The sequence below is a fragment of the Stegastes partitus genome, unplaced genomic scaffold, assembly GCF_000690725.1.
Source record: "Stegastes partitus isolate 25-593 unplaced genomic scaffold, Stegastes_partitus-1.0.2 Scaffold558, whole genome shotgun sequence".
NCBI lineage: Eukaryota > Metazoa > Chordata > Actinopteri > Pomacentridae > Stegastes > Stegastes partitus.
In genome coordinates this window covers 255454-271423 of record NW_007578289.1, presented here as the reverse complement: position 1 = coordinate 271423, position 15970 = coordinate 255454, and the positions used below count along the sequence as shown (strand labels likewise).

General features: G+C 40.2%; 2 protein-coding genes across 5 annotated transcripts; one reads left to right on the top strand and one right to left on the bottom strand.

Moving 5' to 3' along the window:
- Positions 1-39: 39 nt before the first annotated feature.
- On the bottom strand, positions 40-6129 carry mtfr1 (mitochondrial fission regulator 1). Of its 3 annotated transcripts, none has more exons than XM_008288427.1 (9): positions 6058-6129; positions 5629-5714; positions 4987-5101; positions 4630-4728; positions 3748-3884; positions 2814-3049; positions 2420-2654; positions 1830-2010; positions 40-1508 (listed from the first exon to the last, which is right to left on the bottom strand). In XM_008288427.1, the coding sequence occupies exons 3-9, from the start codon at positions 5020-5022 to the stop codon at positions 1461-1463; spliced, it is 972 nt and encodes a 323-aa protein (XP_008286649.1). In that variant the 5' UTR covers positions 5023-5101; positions 5629-5714; positions 6058-6129; the 3' UTR covers positions 40-1460. The 3 variants fall into 3 exon arrangements, with proteins under 3 accessions (XP_008286649.1, XP_008286648.1, XP_008286650.1); XM_008288426.1 differs by having other exon boundaries at positions 5633-5714; XM_008288428.1 differs by lacking the exon at positions 5629-5714.
- A 329-nt stretch (positions 6130-6458) lies between these two features.
- armc1 (armadillo repeat containing 1) lies at positions 6459-15569 on the top strand. Of its 2 annotated transcripts, none has more exons than XM_008288423.1 (7): positions 6459-6655; positions 7416-7624; positions 8760-8851; positions 11106-11298; positions 11897-12013; positions 12526-12600; positions 13227-15569. In XM_008288423.1, the coding sequence occupies exons 2-7, from the start codon at positions 7463-7465 to the stop codon at positions 13416-13418; spliced, it is 831 nt and encodes a 276-aa protein (XP_008286645.1). In that variant the 5' UTR covers positions 6459-6655; positions 7416-7462; the 3' UTR covers positions 13419-15569. The 2 variants fall into 2 exon arrangements, with proteins under 2 accessions (XP_008286645.1, XP_008286644.1); XM_008288422.1 differs by having other exon boundaries at positions 7413-7624.
- The last annotated feature ends 401 nt before the right edge of the window (positions 15570-15970 follow it).

Below are 15970 nucleotides of genomic sequence, written 5' to 3'. Positions count from 1 at the left end.
CTATAAATCTAAATGCAATCATTCCAGAAACACACAAAGTCATGAGAAAACTTTTATTTAGAGATTTGACCATTTTAAGTTAATCGTCATTTAAAAGAACTCTCCTACAAAATCTTAAACTGTAAATTTAAGTCACCTACTACTGACACACCCAGTCCACCTTCCCTTATAAAAGGTAATTGAGTTGACTTGAAGCAGCAACTACAATGACATGAACCGTGATCAGAAATGGCAACGACGTGCAATCGATAACTCTGAACAAAATACTCCCTAAAACCTGACACAGAGGAGTCAGCAAGTGTCACATTTCCTCACCGAGGCACAAAAATGTGATGATTACTGGCCTGAAAGCATAATTTATACCTTTGGGATACTGATGACTGTGGGTACCTTAGGACCCATGACGCCATCAATACAGACTGTAACTACAACAATGCAGCACTTCTTTACTGAATTGTGTTATAAAAGGCAGCTCTTACCAGCAGAGGTAGGTACTAATAAAGCAACGAAACACTGCATTTGTGCCTGTACCGTTAGTTATCTGGGACTGTGAATGTTTTAAAAGAATCTCAATATTTAAGCATAATTTTAATTGGGAATGTTTTTCAAAATAAAGGTTAAAGGACATGTAAAATTTGGCAGAATTTTGAAGGTATCAGTGGAATGTCTTTGGCTCTTAAAGATGAATCATTCAGAGAAGTAATATAAACTAAAAATTATCCTATGCATATATTTGAACCATACAGGCCATGGCAAGACTGGGATGCAACTTCCACAGGCTCAGCAGATAAAATCTTTTCAAACGTCACTGAAACTAGACTGAAAACAACTGGTATTATTAACAAACATGTCTAGGACATAATTAACTGTTAAAACTAAATTATACACTTTAACCACAACATAAATAGACAGGTCCCAATCATAAATTAGTCTACACGTATATAAAAATTACAGCACAACACTCCACATGTCAGAAAGTGCCCCTTTCTCCTGCGGTAGAAGAAATCTTCAGCTTTTACACACCCTGAAAAATGGGAATGCACGACTGATCGACTATGCTATGTGCAACCAGTTTAACGAAAACCTAGTGATTGAATAACAAAACTAATAGCATTTTATTATTCTGTAGTGTTGCTCAGGCATGTTCACACCAGACTGTGAGGAATTCTGACTCTTGAACACGAAAAAAAAAAAGACATTCAGTTAAACAAATAAACAAACAAACGAAAAATTCTTGTTTGTAAAAGAGAAAGCTAATATAAGTTATAAAAGTGCAAAAAACAGATGGTCAGGATGATGACCACGAGCAACACTATGAGATGACTGATACTTGGCACAGGCAGTCTAACTCCCTTATCTAAATCCCTTGTCCTTCCACAGAAACAGCTGGTATTGAAAGGTCAATAAGGCACTTTAAAGAGTCCGCAGAACATCTAGACCTCGAGATGAGATCCACCTGTTCAGAGCAGCTTTCTTTTTCCAGTTGCCTTCAACATGTGCTGGCCAAACTGTGAAAACAGGAAAAGAACACTGAATAATTTCCATAATAACACTGCAAACCACTTTGGCAAGATTCACACGAGGCACATGACATCTGCTTGATTAGATGATAAAAGAAAGAGAGAGACAAAGAAATTCCACCTTAAAACATCATATATGTTAGTATCTGAATTAACATTGATGAACACAGTGTTTAGAGTATTTTAACAACCATTTATGTAGTCTGTGGCTTTGTTTTGATACTACAATGATTTCTTCTAAATCTTCTTCTAAAAAAACTCCTTCGAGCCGTAAATCAGAAACATCAATAACATCGCAGCATCTCTCACCAGAGGGGTTTCAGTTTGAGGTTTTACTTCTGGGACAGGAAGTTTGAAATCTTCGTTGTCATCTTGTTCGCTGTTGTTCCGATAGCGATGCGCGAACTTGCGTTTCAGGGCTTCAGCGATAAGAGCTGCAGCATCTGCCGGCTCCTTGGGCTTCACTTTGGCATCATCTTCCGCTGGACGACTGTAAAAACATCAAGGTAACAAAGACGTTTACAAATTTTAATCATGCAAGATTACTTTGTATGACACATAGATGTCTCACTATCGATGGCAGCAGCTCAAGAAAACACAAGACTACAGTGTCTAGTTGATGATGTGAAGTTAAATTAAGAAGCAGAGCCAATGCACAGCGTAAAAGGAGATGAATGACGATGCACTGATCTTGGTAGTTTGTCCTGAGAAAAAAGGTGTCAGGTTTAGTTGAATTTGTGTTTATGTCTAGCTATAACATTGCACTTACTTACAGTAATATAATTAAACAAGATCAAATAGACTTTTGATGGACTTCAAAAACACTTCTATGGTCACCATTCGTCACTTCCACATAAATCTTAATGTGCAGCTCATTCACGTCTGAAGTTGAGGCCTACCTTTTGACTGATCGCAACTTGACTTTGCTCATGTCCTTCAGGACATCGAGCATGTTGGGTATTTCGGCTGGCTTTGGATCCAAAACTGTCTGGCTGTCTGTCTTCTTCCCTCTGCGCTCTTTAATCAAATCAATGGCTGAAAATGTCCGCTGTAGATTTGGGGGTGGTGGTGGAGGAGGAGGAGGTGGAGGAGGAGGAGGAGGGGGAGCAGCAGGAGATGTCCCTGTGGTAGCAGCTGTTGTGAAACAAAGGAAAAAACTTACAAGCTGCACAATGTGAAATTCTGCTGCCATCTAGAGGTAAAGTAGTTGCATTGCTTGGCACAAAAAGTGGGAAACAAATCATTCAGAACAGTCATAACACTGTGCAAGATAAACTATTTGTTAAGACATACCTGGCTGTGCGTTCTTTTCCTGAGCCAGTACAATCTGTGCAATCTGAGCTCTGAGTTTTGCAAGTTCAGACTCCAGTGCACTGATCTTCTGAATGGCCTCATCATTTGCAACGGTTGGCCCCTGGGGGTCCGGAGCTCCCTGATGTAGGCTGGGTAGCGACCGCCGGCGGGTTGGGGCTTTTCTCTGAGGATGAGGCTGCTGGGCTCGAAACGCAAATCCTTGTGGGATCCTTGACCTGTTTCAATACCGCAAATTATGAACAATCAGAGTATGCCCGTTTTTTAAAATTTTTTTTTAGACATTACTCACAAGAACATATCAATTCCTAACACTGCAGTTGTGTACGACACGGAACAAGTAACGCATGTAGATTCACAGAGCTGCCGAGGCAACCCTATGCTTTCCTCACAGACAACAAAACTGGTTACACCAGACTTGAGAGCAGCATGCAAGAGGTGCATATGCTCCAATGAGATCTGCTCTGCAAACATAAAACAGACCAGTCTTCCACTTGTGCATGGCCTTTAACACTAAATGGGTTATAAAGTGTCTATATTTTTATTAACTGAACTGCAGGAAATTAAAACTTTTTGTCAAACTGCGCTTCCATTTTGGGGTTTTGATGATCCCTCTGGTATTTGTTTTGCCAGTATCAGCTGGCGGTTGCTTAGTAACTTTATCCCTTAAATAGTCCACTGCACTGTGTAGATGTTAACTTATCCACATTACACAAACTCAAGAAGACTCAAGAATCCCAAAACAAAAGCTCACCGCCTTGTTTTGCCCATGATTCACATAAATCTACACTGTACATGCCCTCCATGTACAGCCTGTAAAAAGATACATTCTGCAGCATGTCTACTCCACAAACAGTTCACATGCGTTACATGCTCAACGTTATCAGAGCGCTGCATATCATTACACTGCTCTCACCTGGGTCTGTCAAAGTAATCTTCGTCATCATCGTCATCATCCCTGTCAATCCAGGCGATATCAGCCAGAGAGGCCACCAGGCCGTTCTGCTTCTTGGTGCCAATCAGGACACCAGCATCCTCAGTGTATGGATAAAGCTACCAGAGACGGAAAAAAAGCCAGGTTCAACATTTAGAGAAAAAGTTCAGGGAAAAACATGCCAGAAGAGAACACGCACACCAGCACACGTCACAACACTGCATTTCAAACGACTAACAAACGGAAGTCATTAAGTAAAAATCCAGGCAGTTCAGAGAGCAGGTGTGAAGGGGGTCAGCACAGTGTTAATGAAAGGTTCAGGTATCTCAAGAGGTTTTTAATCAGCTCAAGGTTGTTGAAGGTTGCTGAATAAACTGACCTAAAGCAGACATACTGCATTCCTCATAGTTAGGGGAGGGTAGCTGGAAACAGAAGAAAAGAAGAGAAAAGAGAGCACAGCGTTGAAGGTGACAGAACAGTAAAGAAAAGCAAGTCAACTTTTAAAATGACATGCCACTGAAGTGAAATATCTCAAAGGCTGAGTTGAAAGTCAGTGTTCTGATAAAAGGAAATATGTCTGTTGTAATAGCTTCATTCACACTGTTTATGGTTCATAAATGTAAACAGTGAGCCAAGCAGGGAGTAAACAGGAGAAGAGGGTGTGATTTGTTCACACGGCTGCAGCTCCAGCAGTCACGAGAGATAAAGACGGAAAGACAGATGAGGGCTAAATCATACGTGACATGTTCAACGCACTTGAAATGACAAGAAGGACAAGATGTTATCTTAAAATCCAAAAGACGACATTTCAATTTCCATTAAATTCCACTATAAAATTTATTATGATTGTAATCTTCCCCTTACCTGAAAATGCACCCTGGGGCAGGGTTTAATCGGAAGACTAGTTGCTATTCTCCTCACAATACTCCTTGAGGATCCATACGGCTTCGCTGATCCAAAAGCCTGCAAAATTAAAGATTTTCCGCAAACTTAAATCACAAATGAGAAAAAACAAATACCAAATTCTGTCAGTTACAGTTACTTTATTATTTAACAAAATATTTCTTGAATCTATGGCTGCCACTTTCCACATCTTGTAACTGAGAGAATTTAACAAAGGACCCTCAAATGACAATACATTAGCTGTTTAAAGTCTGTGTAGCATTAATGTAGAGAAGAAGTAGGTTTAGCAGACACATATCAATACGTATTGTCACGTACCAGGTCCATTTCGATGCTTGCATGCTCTTTACTCATTTCTGTTGATGTGTTTCACAAGGGCAGATGAGCACATGGCCCAACGTCATCATCGCCAAATGCTGATCTAGAAAAAAGACTAAACAACAAAGAAATTCAGGTTGAATCACCTTCAAACACAAAACATAAAACCAACAGTGACACTTGAGTAGCTTTATGTTTCTATAATATACCCATGCTAATCTGCTCCAGAACAATACACTGGAATGTTGTATAAACCTTTGGAGGTGTCACCTGATATTCATTTTGACAACCAACATAGTTCCCTCTCTCTACCATTATCCTTGCTGCCAATAATTGTGAATTTCTCGTATCCATGTTTCTAACGACGTCAATGTAGTAGTGAAAAGTTGTTATGATCTCTGAATTTAACAAATAGAGTGAGCAAGCTCGGTAGCAATAAGTAAGTTTACTTAAAAATGCCAAAACAAAAGTGGCACAGGCACAGAGCGCTACGGTGGCTATGAAGTATTATTAAAGTTGCAATTGCAGTTTGTGGTGTTAAATCTGTTGTGTGTTGGCTGCTGTTACATTGCAATTTCCAGCCGAGGTAAATAGAGTATTTACTGCACCGTTTATTGTATGTCACGATACGTATCCACAAACCTACCTATTATAACGCCGACAAAATCGTGGGATCGTGGGAGCAAACGTTTTCCAGCTGACGCTAGTTTTCCACAGATGTTTCACCGCTAAAGTAAAGACACAAAAAAACGTGTAAAAGTGAGTCAGTACTGATAGATATAAGCTGGTAAAATGCTTGCGAGATGCCAATGTGTACGTTAAGCTAAATTTAACAGGCGTTTTTCTTTTTTTTTTAAACTTTAAGCTAGCAGGCAGGGATGCTAGCTGACGCTAACAACGATAGCGGGCGAGCTAACTGCATCCAACTTTACCACGGAGAAGTTTATTAGGATTTGTCTTCGATACACAGTTTTAGTAACAAATAACGTATAGCAGGCTACTAACGCTACATGGATTAACGATATATTCATATTCGTAGTTCAGTTGTGCGTGACTTTGTAAAGGACTTACCGGACTGCCGCCAGCGGACAACTTTCCCAATTTTTCCACCTTGTCAAACCGACGGACATGTACAGCAGGAGTTGATTACGGTCGGGACAGCCAATTGGGTTATAGGAATTACAAAGACATTTGTGACAATGGAACATCACAATTGGTTAGTGGAAATGATTGACAGATGAAGTCACCAACTATCTTTGCCCTTTGAAACAGAGCTCTGTGATGATTTGTTATTGTGGCAGTCAATCAAATTACAACGTCCAATCATATGCCAGAAAATCGATGGACGCTCGTTATGGTTCCCTACATTTCCCGACGGGGAATGTCACCTTTAAACTGCCGGGATACTTGTGGATAACTGGGATGTCCCGGTTCACAAAACAGCTGCACCTACCAGTGTGCCACAAAACCCAAACACTGTGCACAGCTGCTAGCTACAGAAGCACAGTGAAGAAAGAGGCGAAGGCCTACCGTTCATGAAATTGTTTGGTTACACTAGTTTTTAAGGTAGTGTCGGAGAATAGTCGTTTGTCCTTGCGCCGTTTTTGTATCTTCTGGTACTGAAGTCAGCTGGGGTTGTCTCGTAATTTTCATGAAAACTGACAAAAAGGTATGCTGTAATTGTCAAGTAGCGCTTGCTAACCTAGCTTAGCTGCTGAATCGTCTGTGTTGCACAGGGCGTGATTTGAGGTGAGGTTGGGGGTCGTAGAAAGTGTCTTTGACACAACGGAACATTTATATTTTCGCTTACGAACATTATATTTCTGCGTTTGCTGTACAGTATGGGTTTAAACTACACTGTTTTAAAATTTGCCCACCATGGTGTGTTTAGCCATATGTTCTTTTATGTGATAGCCGCAGTCTCACCAATGTATATCATTTAAGTCAGGTACTTCACAACAGTCAATATTTAGTCAAACAACGTTGTACTGCATCTTATTGGCTATACCTGATATTAATTCACGAGTATCCAAAATTTCAGTGATCTTAGGCATTGAAATAAGTTAACATGAAATAATTAAATCTTCATAGTTAGTAGATGTCATTGTCATTTAATATTATAAGGTGTAACGTTATCATTACTCTGCGTCAAGTTAGTAACAAAGGTTTAAAACAGCAGGTTAGATTTTTTGTGTTACATACAAACGCGTCTTTATCAGTGGGACCGTTATTTGATTGACTGATTCATTAATTGATTGATTGTAATGTTAATTCATAGGTAATGATTTATTAACACTTCTGACAAACAATTCAAATCATATGTGTGAACTGATTAATAGTTGTAGCTCTGCTATTAACTGATAAGGAAACTATCATTAACTGTATCCTAACTTCCATCCTGATGTATGCCATCTTTTTGTTTTCAGTAGAGTGGAGAGGTTGGTTTGATGTGTGTGGCCTCTAGACAAGAGGCACCATGAGTGCGGAGTTGGATGCACTGACGGTGGTGAACCAGCTGCGAGATCTTGCTGCAGACCCCTTGAACCGAAGAGCCATAGTAGAAGACCAAGGCTGTCTGCCAGGTCTCATTCTCTTTTTGGACCACCCGAACCCACAGGTCGTCTACTCTGCACTCTTGGTAAGCAGCATCCACTTGTGTACATTTTCCTTATGGTTTCAGATAAGCTTCTTCGTTACACAAAGAAGACCTGGTGCATAAATGAGTACCCAGGAATGGATAATCAGTATCAGTATACAAAGAGAGATGTTGCATACCAGGCATTGGCCGATTTTCATTGTTATTTTGTTTAAACCAATTTCAGATAAATTAATATTAAAATGTTCGACTTTGACTCGGCTGCAAATGCCTTCCATTTGTCTGTAGTTGCAGCTGCGTAGTCTCAAGCAATGCCCTGCCCACAGCACTTTGTGATTAGTTACACGTCATAATCTATCAAGACTGAAGGATAAGCTGAAAAAGCTCTGTTTCATTCAAACATATGTGTGACAGAAATAGACAAAGGAATTTCAATTAAGTCCTATGTTGGAGTTTGTGTGTTTACCACCCACGCTTTTCATTTTTACTGCAGATGTATATCAGTTCAGAGTATTGATTTATTGGTCTCCTTGATTACTCATACCAATTGGAATCGGTCCTGAAAAAAACGCATCAGTCAGCTTCCATTAAATGTGTTAACTTTCAAGGTAAAATACATAAAGCGGCTTGTCGGATTAAACTTGTCTTGAATAACCAGCAGAGTTTCTCACTGGGTCTATTGTTCACTCGTTTGTTGCTAATGTCATTTGTCCCCCCCTGCTGTCCAGCAGTGTTGGAGCAGCTTTCAGTGAAGGCTTAAAGGCCATTTCTTGTGCCACGGTGTTCCACGCAGTCCCAAGCTGACATGTGGTGGCTTTAAAGTGACTGTATATTTAAAAGCACCGTACAATAGTGACATCTGCTGTCTGTTGAGGTGTAAACAAGAAACAGAGTCTTGATATAGCTCTCTCTCCCCTCTTACGCCACTGCCACCCTTTCGTACAGTACATGACTTGTACTGAGAGTACACATTTAAGTGGATTTATGTAATAGTTGCTCCTTGACAGTGACCTGTGAAGTGTAAACACAAAGTCAGTGCATGTGTATTTATATTGGTTATGTAATATTATACCAGTGCACATGCGTGCCCATTTTAAAGGGACTTTCTGTTTTGATTTTACCAAACGTCTGTCAGCTTTTAACACTGGATAGATAACAGTTGCCCTTGTCCTTGCAGGCCGTGCGCTACCTGGCAGAATGTCGAGCCAACAGGGAGAAGATGAAGGGCGAGCTGGGCATGATGCTGAGTTTGCAGAATGTCATGCAGAAGCAAGTCCCTGTTACAGCCACATCACACACACACATGCTCACAATGCACTTTCTTTACATAAAACTGTAACCTAGGATTTCTTTTGTTTTGCATGGCCAATGTTTGCCAGTCTGCAAAATTTCCAGGCAGGGTGATGTCCTTCTCTTCGCCATGTCAGGATGAATTTGATTAAAGTTGAATTACAATACAGTGGCAACAACTTAAACTGCTGTTTATGCATCATATAGATTTTAATACATCTTGTCAGCTCTAAAAATTGTTGATGAGTCCACTTACATATTTTAACTGATGTAGGCGTATATTTACTCTTGTTTTATTGTTTGCTTAGTGAGGTATTTTGCACACTCAGTATATTTTATTTTATTTTATTTTTTGCTTGTCCATTGTAAACTTTTTAAAAACATAATTTAATCTATACTTTATAAAACAATAATGACGGTAAACACATTCTGGTCACCTATGCCATGTAGTAGGGAGGTCTGGTCTGAGAAGAGTCATTCTCCAGATAGCTAGTTTTGCGTGAAGGTAAGACCCTCCACCCTGAAGCAAAGCTCTCGCTTGCCCTTAAGTAAACCAGTCACTTCAGCTAGTCAGGATTGGCATCATGAGGTTCCCTGCAGAAAAAGCAGCAACCTTCCCTTCTCATAGTCCACTCAGTCTAACTTTGGATAGAGGTCGATCATCGCTGGACAGAGTGGGAACACATGGCTGAGGGGGAGTGTCTAGCATAGCTGCATGAAACTGGTGTGAATTTCATTTTTAATCCTTCAACTCATTAAGATCTAAAGTTTTGGAAGATGTTGTCGCTTAACCAGTGCCTGAAGTGTTGACTAGATGAATAAGTCAACTGGGGAGAGTGTTTGGTTTGCTTAAAGGCTGACAGGCTTCCATACAGCTGTGGTAGAAATGTGTTGTACAGTGCTGGAGATCACCAGGATCCCCAGAGGGCTGCAATGCCAGACAACCAATGTCGTATGTGGTTACTATAGAAGGACTGATGGCTTAGTGACATATACAGCAGTGTAGCCTGCAGGGTTAACTAAGGATCTCTCATAAAATATCAATTCTGGCACCACAACTGCAACTGACCTCACATGGCATCCAAGAAAAGCTGCTGCCCTCTAAAATATTTTTGCTCTGCCATTGCTTTTCTTTTTTTTCTTTTTTTCTCCCAAAATGCAGTAAAAACCTGAAAAAAGTGCAGAATAGGCTTAATTGACTTGAGTTTGAATGTTGTATAGTCAAAAAAAGAAGTGTTGCCTTTTGGTACACAAAATGCTTTTACAAAGAATGGTGGAATAGAAAGATGCAAAGATTGACAGTGTTCATGATTTCATTGCATATAAAAGCTCCCTGTAAATATAAGGGCCTGTTCTGTCTCATAAAGGACACAGCCAGTCAGATTAGTCGATGACACTAAGGGATACAAGTTAATCAGCAGTCTTTAAATCAACCGGACACATGACATAAATGGGCAAAGAAAATTTTAATGAGTTTTGTGTGAAAGTTTGTGTTATACAAAGTTTTAACACCCAAGATTTAAGTTTTTTTTTGTTTATTAAATATTATGCTCTGCTATGGCTTGTTTTTTTGCTTTGTTTTGCAAAAAGGAAGTAAAAACCTGACAACAATGCAAAAAAAGAGTTATTTAACTTGAGTTTGAATGTTGTGTGATGGACGGAGGTGTTGTCTTTGCGTACACTGAATGGTTGTACAAAGAATTTTAGAATATAATGATGTAAAATTGTGACAGTATTCATGAATTGTTTGCATATGAATGCTCCCAGTGAATGTGGGTGCCTTTTTTCCTCTCAGAAAGACGTAGCCAGTCAAACTAGTCAGATTCAGGCCATATTCATAGGGGATTACGAAATGGGAGCTCAATGAATTAACTTTAGTATTGTGCATGGTTCGCACCTCCTCCACCCACAGAGGCTTACAGACATCGTCCTTTTGTTTGCCTTTGCTTTGATATTTCTTTGAAGCCTTCAAACAGAAACATCTTAGCGAGATACAATTGCCATTTAAGTGCACAAAATTGAATATGACCTATGCATGACATGATCCTTTCGTATGGTTAGAGATGCGCTGAGAAATACATTATGTCAACATAACAGGGGGTTTTGACTCTTTTCAGTTAAGTGGCTACTTGTGTGTACATAAACCACTTTTGGTAAATTATGCTGTAATGTCATTTTTTTTCCACAACTGTGTCCTTGTCTGCCATTTATTTTCACTTTCTCTTACCCAAAGGAGTACATCACCCGGGGAGACCAAACTGCTGGCCTCTGAGATCTATGAGATTCTGCAGTCCGCTGGTGTAGAGGAGGCTGAACAGGCCGAGGCAGCGGCTGCCTCCTGCCGGCGTAAAGCTCAGTTCTTCCTGGGTTCCACCAACAAGAGGGCCAAAACTGTAGTGCTGCACATTGATGGACTGGATGACTCTGTAAGTGCTCACAGAGTGCATTCAGGGCTCAACATGACATATTGGCGCGCATCTGTCATGCCCAGACACACACCAAACGCCTGTTGATGCGCAAAAATCTCTTTTCAGTTCAGCGTGTTCGCTGCTGTCATAATCACAGTGTTGCCAAAGTATCTTAGGGGTGTCTATCTGGCACATGATTGGAGGGCAGAGGGGTCAGGTTGTAAATGTCAGCCATTGAACAGCAGGACGTTGAGATTGAACCTGAATGCTGCTCTGCAGGAAGCTTGCACCTAGCCAGATTACATTACAGCAAACAGACGGCCTCTGGTGGGCTGTATTCCTGTCGCTGTAGTGGAACACACAACACTGTGGCAGCTGGAAACCATAGATATGTAAACTCTGTTTATCAAAAGCTTGTTGTGTGTAGCAGTGGAATATTTTATATTGCCTATGTTCACATTTAATGGAATTCAGTTGAAGTTTATTTGACATCATCCACATTTTCAGAGTCCTGCTGTGTAATATATTTTAAGATTCAATAATTTCTCAACTCATTAACAAGCTATTTGTGTCACTGTCTGTTTATAACTTCCACCTGATTTTTGTCCTTTGTCAGACTCGAAGGAGCCTGTGTGAGGAGGCCTTACTAAAGATTCGAGGAGTCATCAGTTTCACCTTCCAGATGGCTGTTAAGAGATGTGTTGTCAGGATCCGTTCTGACCTTAAAGCTGAGGTATGTGTCCGGACAAGGAGCACCAAGCTAGAGTTAAGGAATGCTGTATTTTATTTTTATTTATTTTTGATGAAGTCCAACAATAAATCAATAACAATTTTAATTTTGGTTAGTACCAGTTGCTCACTTCTTATGTGCTCATTTTCAATTTATGAAAATAAAAATATGCTTTTGACAATATTAAAAGTGGGGAAATCTGCTGCCTTTAGTCATTGCAATAGCTTTATTACTTAAAGCTGGGATGTTAAATCAGACAGTGTGGTTTGCCTAAAAGAGATGAAAATGTACTCTTAACATATCAAAAAAACAAATGCACATAATGCTTTTGGTATTGGTCTGGAACCCAAAGCACCAAAGGCAAAAACTGTCCAACACAGGACAGCTGACCCAGTATTATTGTGATGGCAACAGATTTGTCATTGTGATATTGCATTTTCAGGAAATGATTAACAGCTTTAGTTAGCATTACCATTACCATTACATTTCACAGTAAATTATTTTTCTTCTCACAGGCTTTGGGAACTGCAATTAACTCCACCAAAGTAATGACGGCTCAGCAGGTGGTAAAGACAGAGGATGGAGGAGAGGTGAGGACAGCTGAATTGTCTGACATTGTTTACCGTAAACTGCTGAACGTAGCACTAATTTTCCTCTAGAAGAAGTGAGCTGATAGGTCCGTGTGCTTGTTGTATGTTGTGTGGTTCTGTGTACAGAGAGTCTAACCCCTCTGCCTGTGGCTGAGACTTATTCACACTGACATGATTAGCTAGTCACATCTCTGCCGTAGCCTGTAGGCTAGTTGGTTTTTACCAAAGATGTGACCAGTCCCAGTTGCACCTTTTACAGCATCACCAATAAGCAGCACATATTCCGAATTCTGCCTTTGCCTCACATCTACAAGTATCGATTTTTATCAGAATTTGAAATTCCACTTCATGAAAAGTAGAGAATCCCTCTATAAAGAATTTAAATGCATGTTGCCTAAATAAATGAAAGAGACAAAGGTAAAATTAGGAGTAATACTTGATGTAGCCAGCAGGGGTCAGACCTGGCTCAGTCATGTATTTTTCACTAAAAAAAAAAAATGGTTCTGTAGCCAAACAAATGTGGTTTATGTTAATCACAGAATATATTTTTTTGTTAAATTGCATGAAATAATGGTGAAAAGGACACAATTTATTCACTTGCTGTTATTTCCTCTGTCTGTGTGCAGCTGATGGTGCCATTCCAGGAGGACTCAGCAGTGCTGGTCGAGGAGAACACAGACATCCCAGACTACCTGCCTGAGGAGGAGAGTCCGTCCCAGGAGCAGGACAAGGCTGTCACACGCGTAGGATCTATCACAGACGGCATGGGCTGGCTCAGCACAGCCGCCAACTTCCTGTCACGCTCCTTCTACTGGTGACAACTTCTTGTGTTTCTTTCTTTGCTCCCTGTTTTGTCGAAGGTACCATCTAGCTGCAGCCTTAGCATCTCTCAGCCTCGTACTGGACTACGCCCTGCCTCACGGCCCTACACTAGCCTAGACTCCCCTCTCCAAAGCACACAGAGCCCTGACACGTGTGTGCAACAAGTGCTGGACTTCCAAGTGGAACCTGCAGTAACTTGCACATATATTGAGCTACAAATTCCACTACTGGCTGTATGTGCACAACTATATACTAGCTGCATATGTATCTCAAAAGACATAGCCAGAGGACTTTTAAAACAAACAAAACCAAATAGCTTTTTGGAAATGTATCGCTGTGTTGACTGAGTTGACGTGGCAGCCGCACTTAATTGTTCTGGGGCTGATTTTGCGTATGTTGAAAATTGGGAGATCCTGTTTTTTGTGCATGATTTTGGTTGCTTTTTTCCTGGCATTTATACCCAATTATTGTCCTTTTACTAAATATACTTTTTTTTTTCATATTTTTCATCCTTTAATTTCCTAATTATGTCAATTTTTGCTTCCCTCTTCAGTTTTTTTTAGCATGCTATTACGCTTTTTGTGCCAATCTTGCCTGATGCCTACATCCTCGATTATTGTGTGTGCCTTTTTGACATTTCATTGTAATTATTATTTATTCATCATTCATTCGAATAATTTGAGAGCTCCAAGCATGTTTAATGTTTGTGCTTTTCTAGCAGCAGCTGGCCTCTGCCAGCTTTTAGCTCACTGAGGGTCGCCACTTCAGTAGAAAGAGTAAATAGACACCAGCAAGAGGCCACAGTTAATTCAGCCACTGGCTCACATGCGTTAGACTGTGTTGCGTCCTGAAAGAACAACTAATTAGCTAGTTGGCTGATTAAAAAATAACCCCTCCATGTGTTGAGTCGGTTCTATTAAAAATCAGGACTTCTCTGATAAAAATAATATTCCTGGACAAAATCAAATGTGAGCTCTGTAGTGGCTACAAACTGACTGTCAACTCCCTGTGTTAACTGCACAGAATTTAGGCTACCTCTGCTTTCAGCCTGCTATCTTACATCAGCATTATAGTCTTCTGTAGTTTTAGTAAAACCCTAGGTCAGCATGGCGAAGACATACCTGTTAACTGCCTGCTTCTCATATACTTCTCAGTGTTAACCTGGAATTCCGCTGACATTTTACAGTATTGTAGCTGCACTTGCTCAGTTTCATTTTCAGTTTAGCCAGCAGTGTCCTTAAAGCAAAGATCATGTTGGTGCACGATCACGCACACACAGAGAGGACTCACTAGAACTGTTGTATGAGCGGTCTTGTAACAACAGTGTGGTTATGTACATTTTGTAAATGGTGCCTGATTCCCTAAAATCTCAGACCTTACATGTGAAGGATTTTTTTTTTTCTGTTTTAGTAAAACAGGTTTTGCATTTTCTGACATATATTAGGATACGATGGTGTAGCTGCGAATACTAACGCTCTTGAGGATTTCCATGGTTCTTTAGTCCTTACAACCTTGTGACTCACTCAAAGGTTTAATTATTTTGACATGTGTGAGTGTCATTAACAATTATTACTGACACTGCTGACCAAGCGAGTTTTATTCTTTTGATGGTGCAGAGACGTCACACTTGGTTGAAGTCAAACAGAGGAAGGAATAACCTGAACTGATGGTAGCTACCCTCTGGAGAAGCAATAATCATTTTTGCATTTAATGTAAAGATAACAGGTCAACAACAGCCTATTAACTCATGTTTGTTAAACAAAACAGATTAGTTGAAAATAGGAATTCTGCATATTCAGTATTTTATTTTATTTTTTAAATATTTGTCCATTTTGCACAGAGTTAACGTCCATGTTGCATCATGTTGTTTGATTTTACCATTTGGTGTCTCTGCTCACACTGCAAAGAAATACTTGAACATTGTTCAAAATTGTCATTATGTGTTGATCCAAGTGTAAATTCCCTATTTAAAGATAAATTGACCACATCTGTAAGGCTGACAAAGAACCGCAAACTAAGTCCTCAAAAAATGTAACTTCATGTGTACAGACTTCAACTGTTAGCTGATGTAATATAATGTATGCAGATCTTAAAACTGTAGATTCCCATACACTGTTAATGCAAATAATGATAAACTTAAAAATCAACATTGGTCTTGTGCCTTTTATTTTAAGTCTTTTTTCTTTTTCTTTTTTTGGCGTCAGGTTGTAGCGATAAGCGTTGACCTATAATTTCACAGTGTTGTACTCTGTCTCATTACTCTCCGATTGTTTCATCTTCATGCCATGTGCAGAGCTCACACCAGTGCTCCAGACCGCACTTTGTCAAATCAGATTGCTGAGGGCAGCAAACATTCCTTGCTGAGGGAGAGAGAGAGGGAGAGAGAGAGAGAGGCGAAATTCAGTTTTCTTTACTGGTGCATAAGTGAGCTGCCCCAGGGCGATCCTGTGGCCGGCCCACCACTTCCCCCAGTCGCGGTGCTGGTAGGCACGCAGAGGCAGCAGCCAACCCCAGCTGGAGGCCCTGGAGCCACTGCTGCTGATGCTGC

Coding starts and splice junctions, on each gene's coding strand:
- mtfr1 (XM_008288427.1), bottom strand. CDS start 5,022: ATGAGTAAAGAGCATGCAAGCATCGAAATGGACCTG. Junction 2,655..2,813: donor GGAAAAGAACGCACAGCCAG/GTATGTCTTAAC, acceptor GTTTCACAACAG/CTGCTACCACAGGGACATCT. Junction 1,509..1,829: donor CTCAAACTGAAACCCCTCTG/GTGAGAGATGCT, acceptor CTGTTTTCACAG/TTTGGCCAGCACATGTTGAA.
- armc1 (XM_008288423.1), top strand. CDS start 7,463: ATGAGTGCGGAGTTGGATGCACTGACGGTGGTGAACCAGCTGCGAGAT. Junction 7,625..8,759: donor TCGTCTACTCTGCACTCTTG/GTAAGCAGCATC, acceptor TTGTCCTTGCAG/GCCGTGCGCTACCTGGCAGA. Junction 12,601..13,226: donor AGACAGAGGATGGAGGAGAG/GTGAGGACAGCT, acceptor GTCTGTGTGCAG/CTGATGGTGCCATTCCAGGA.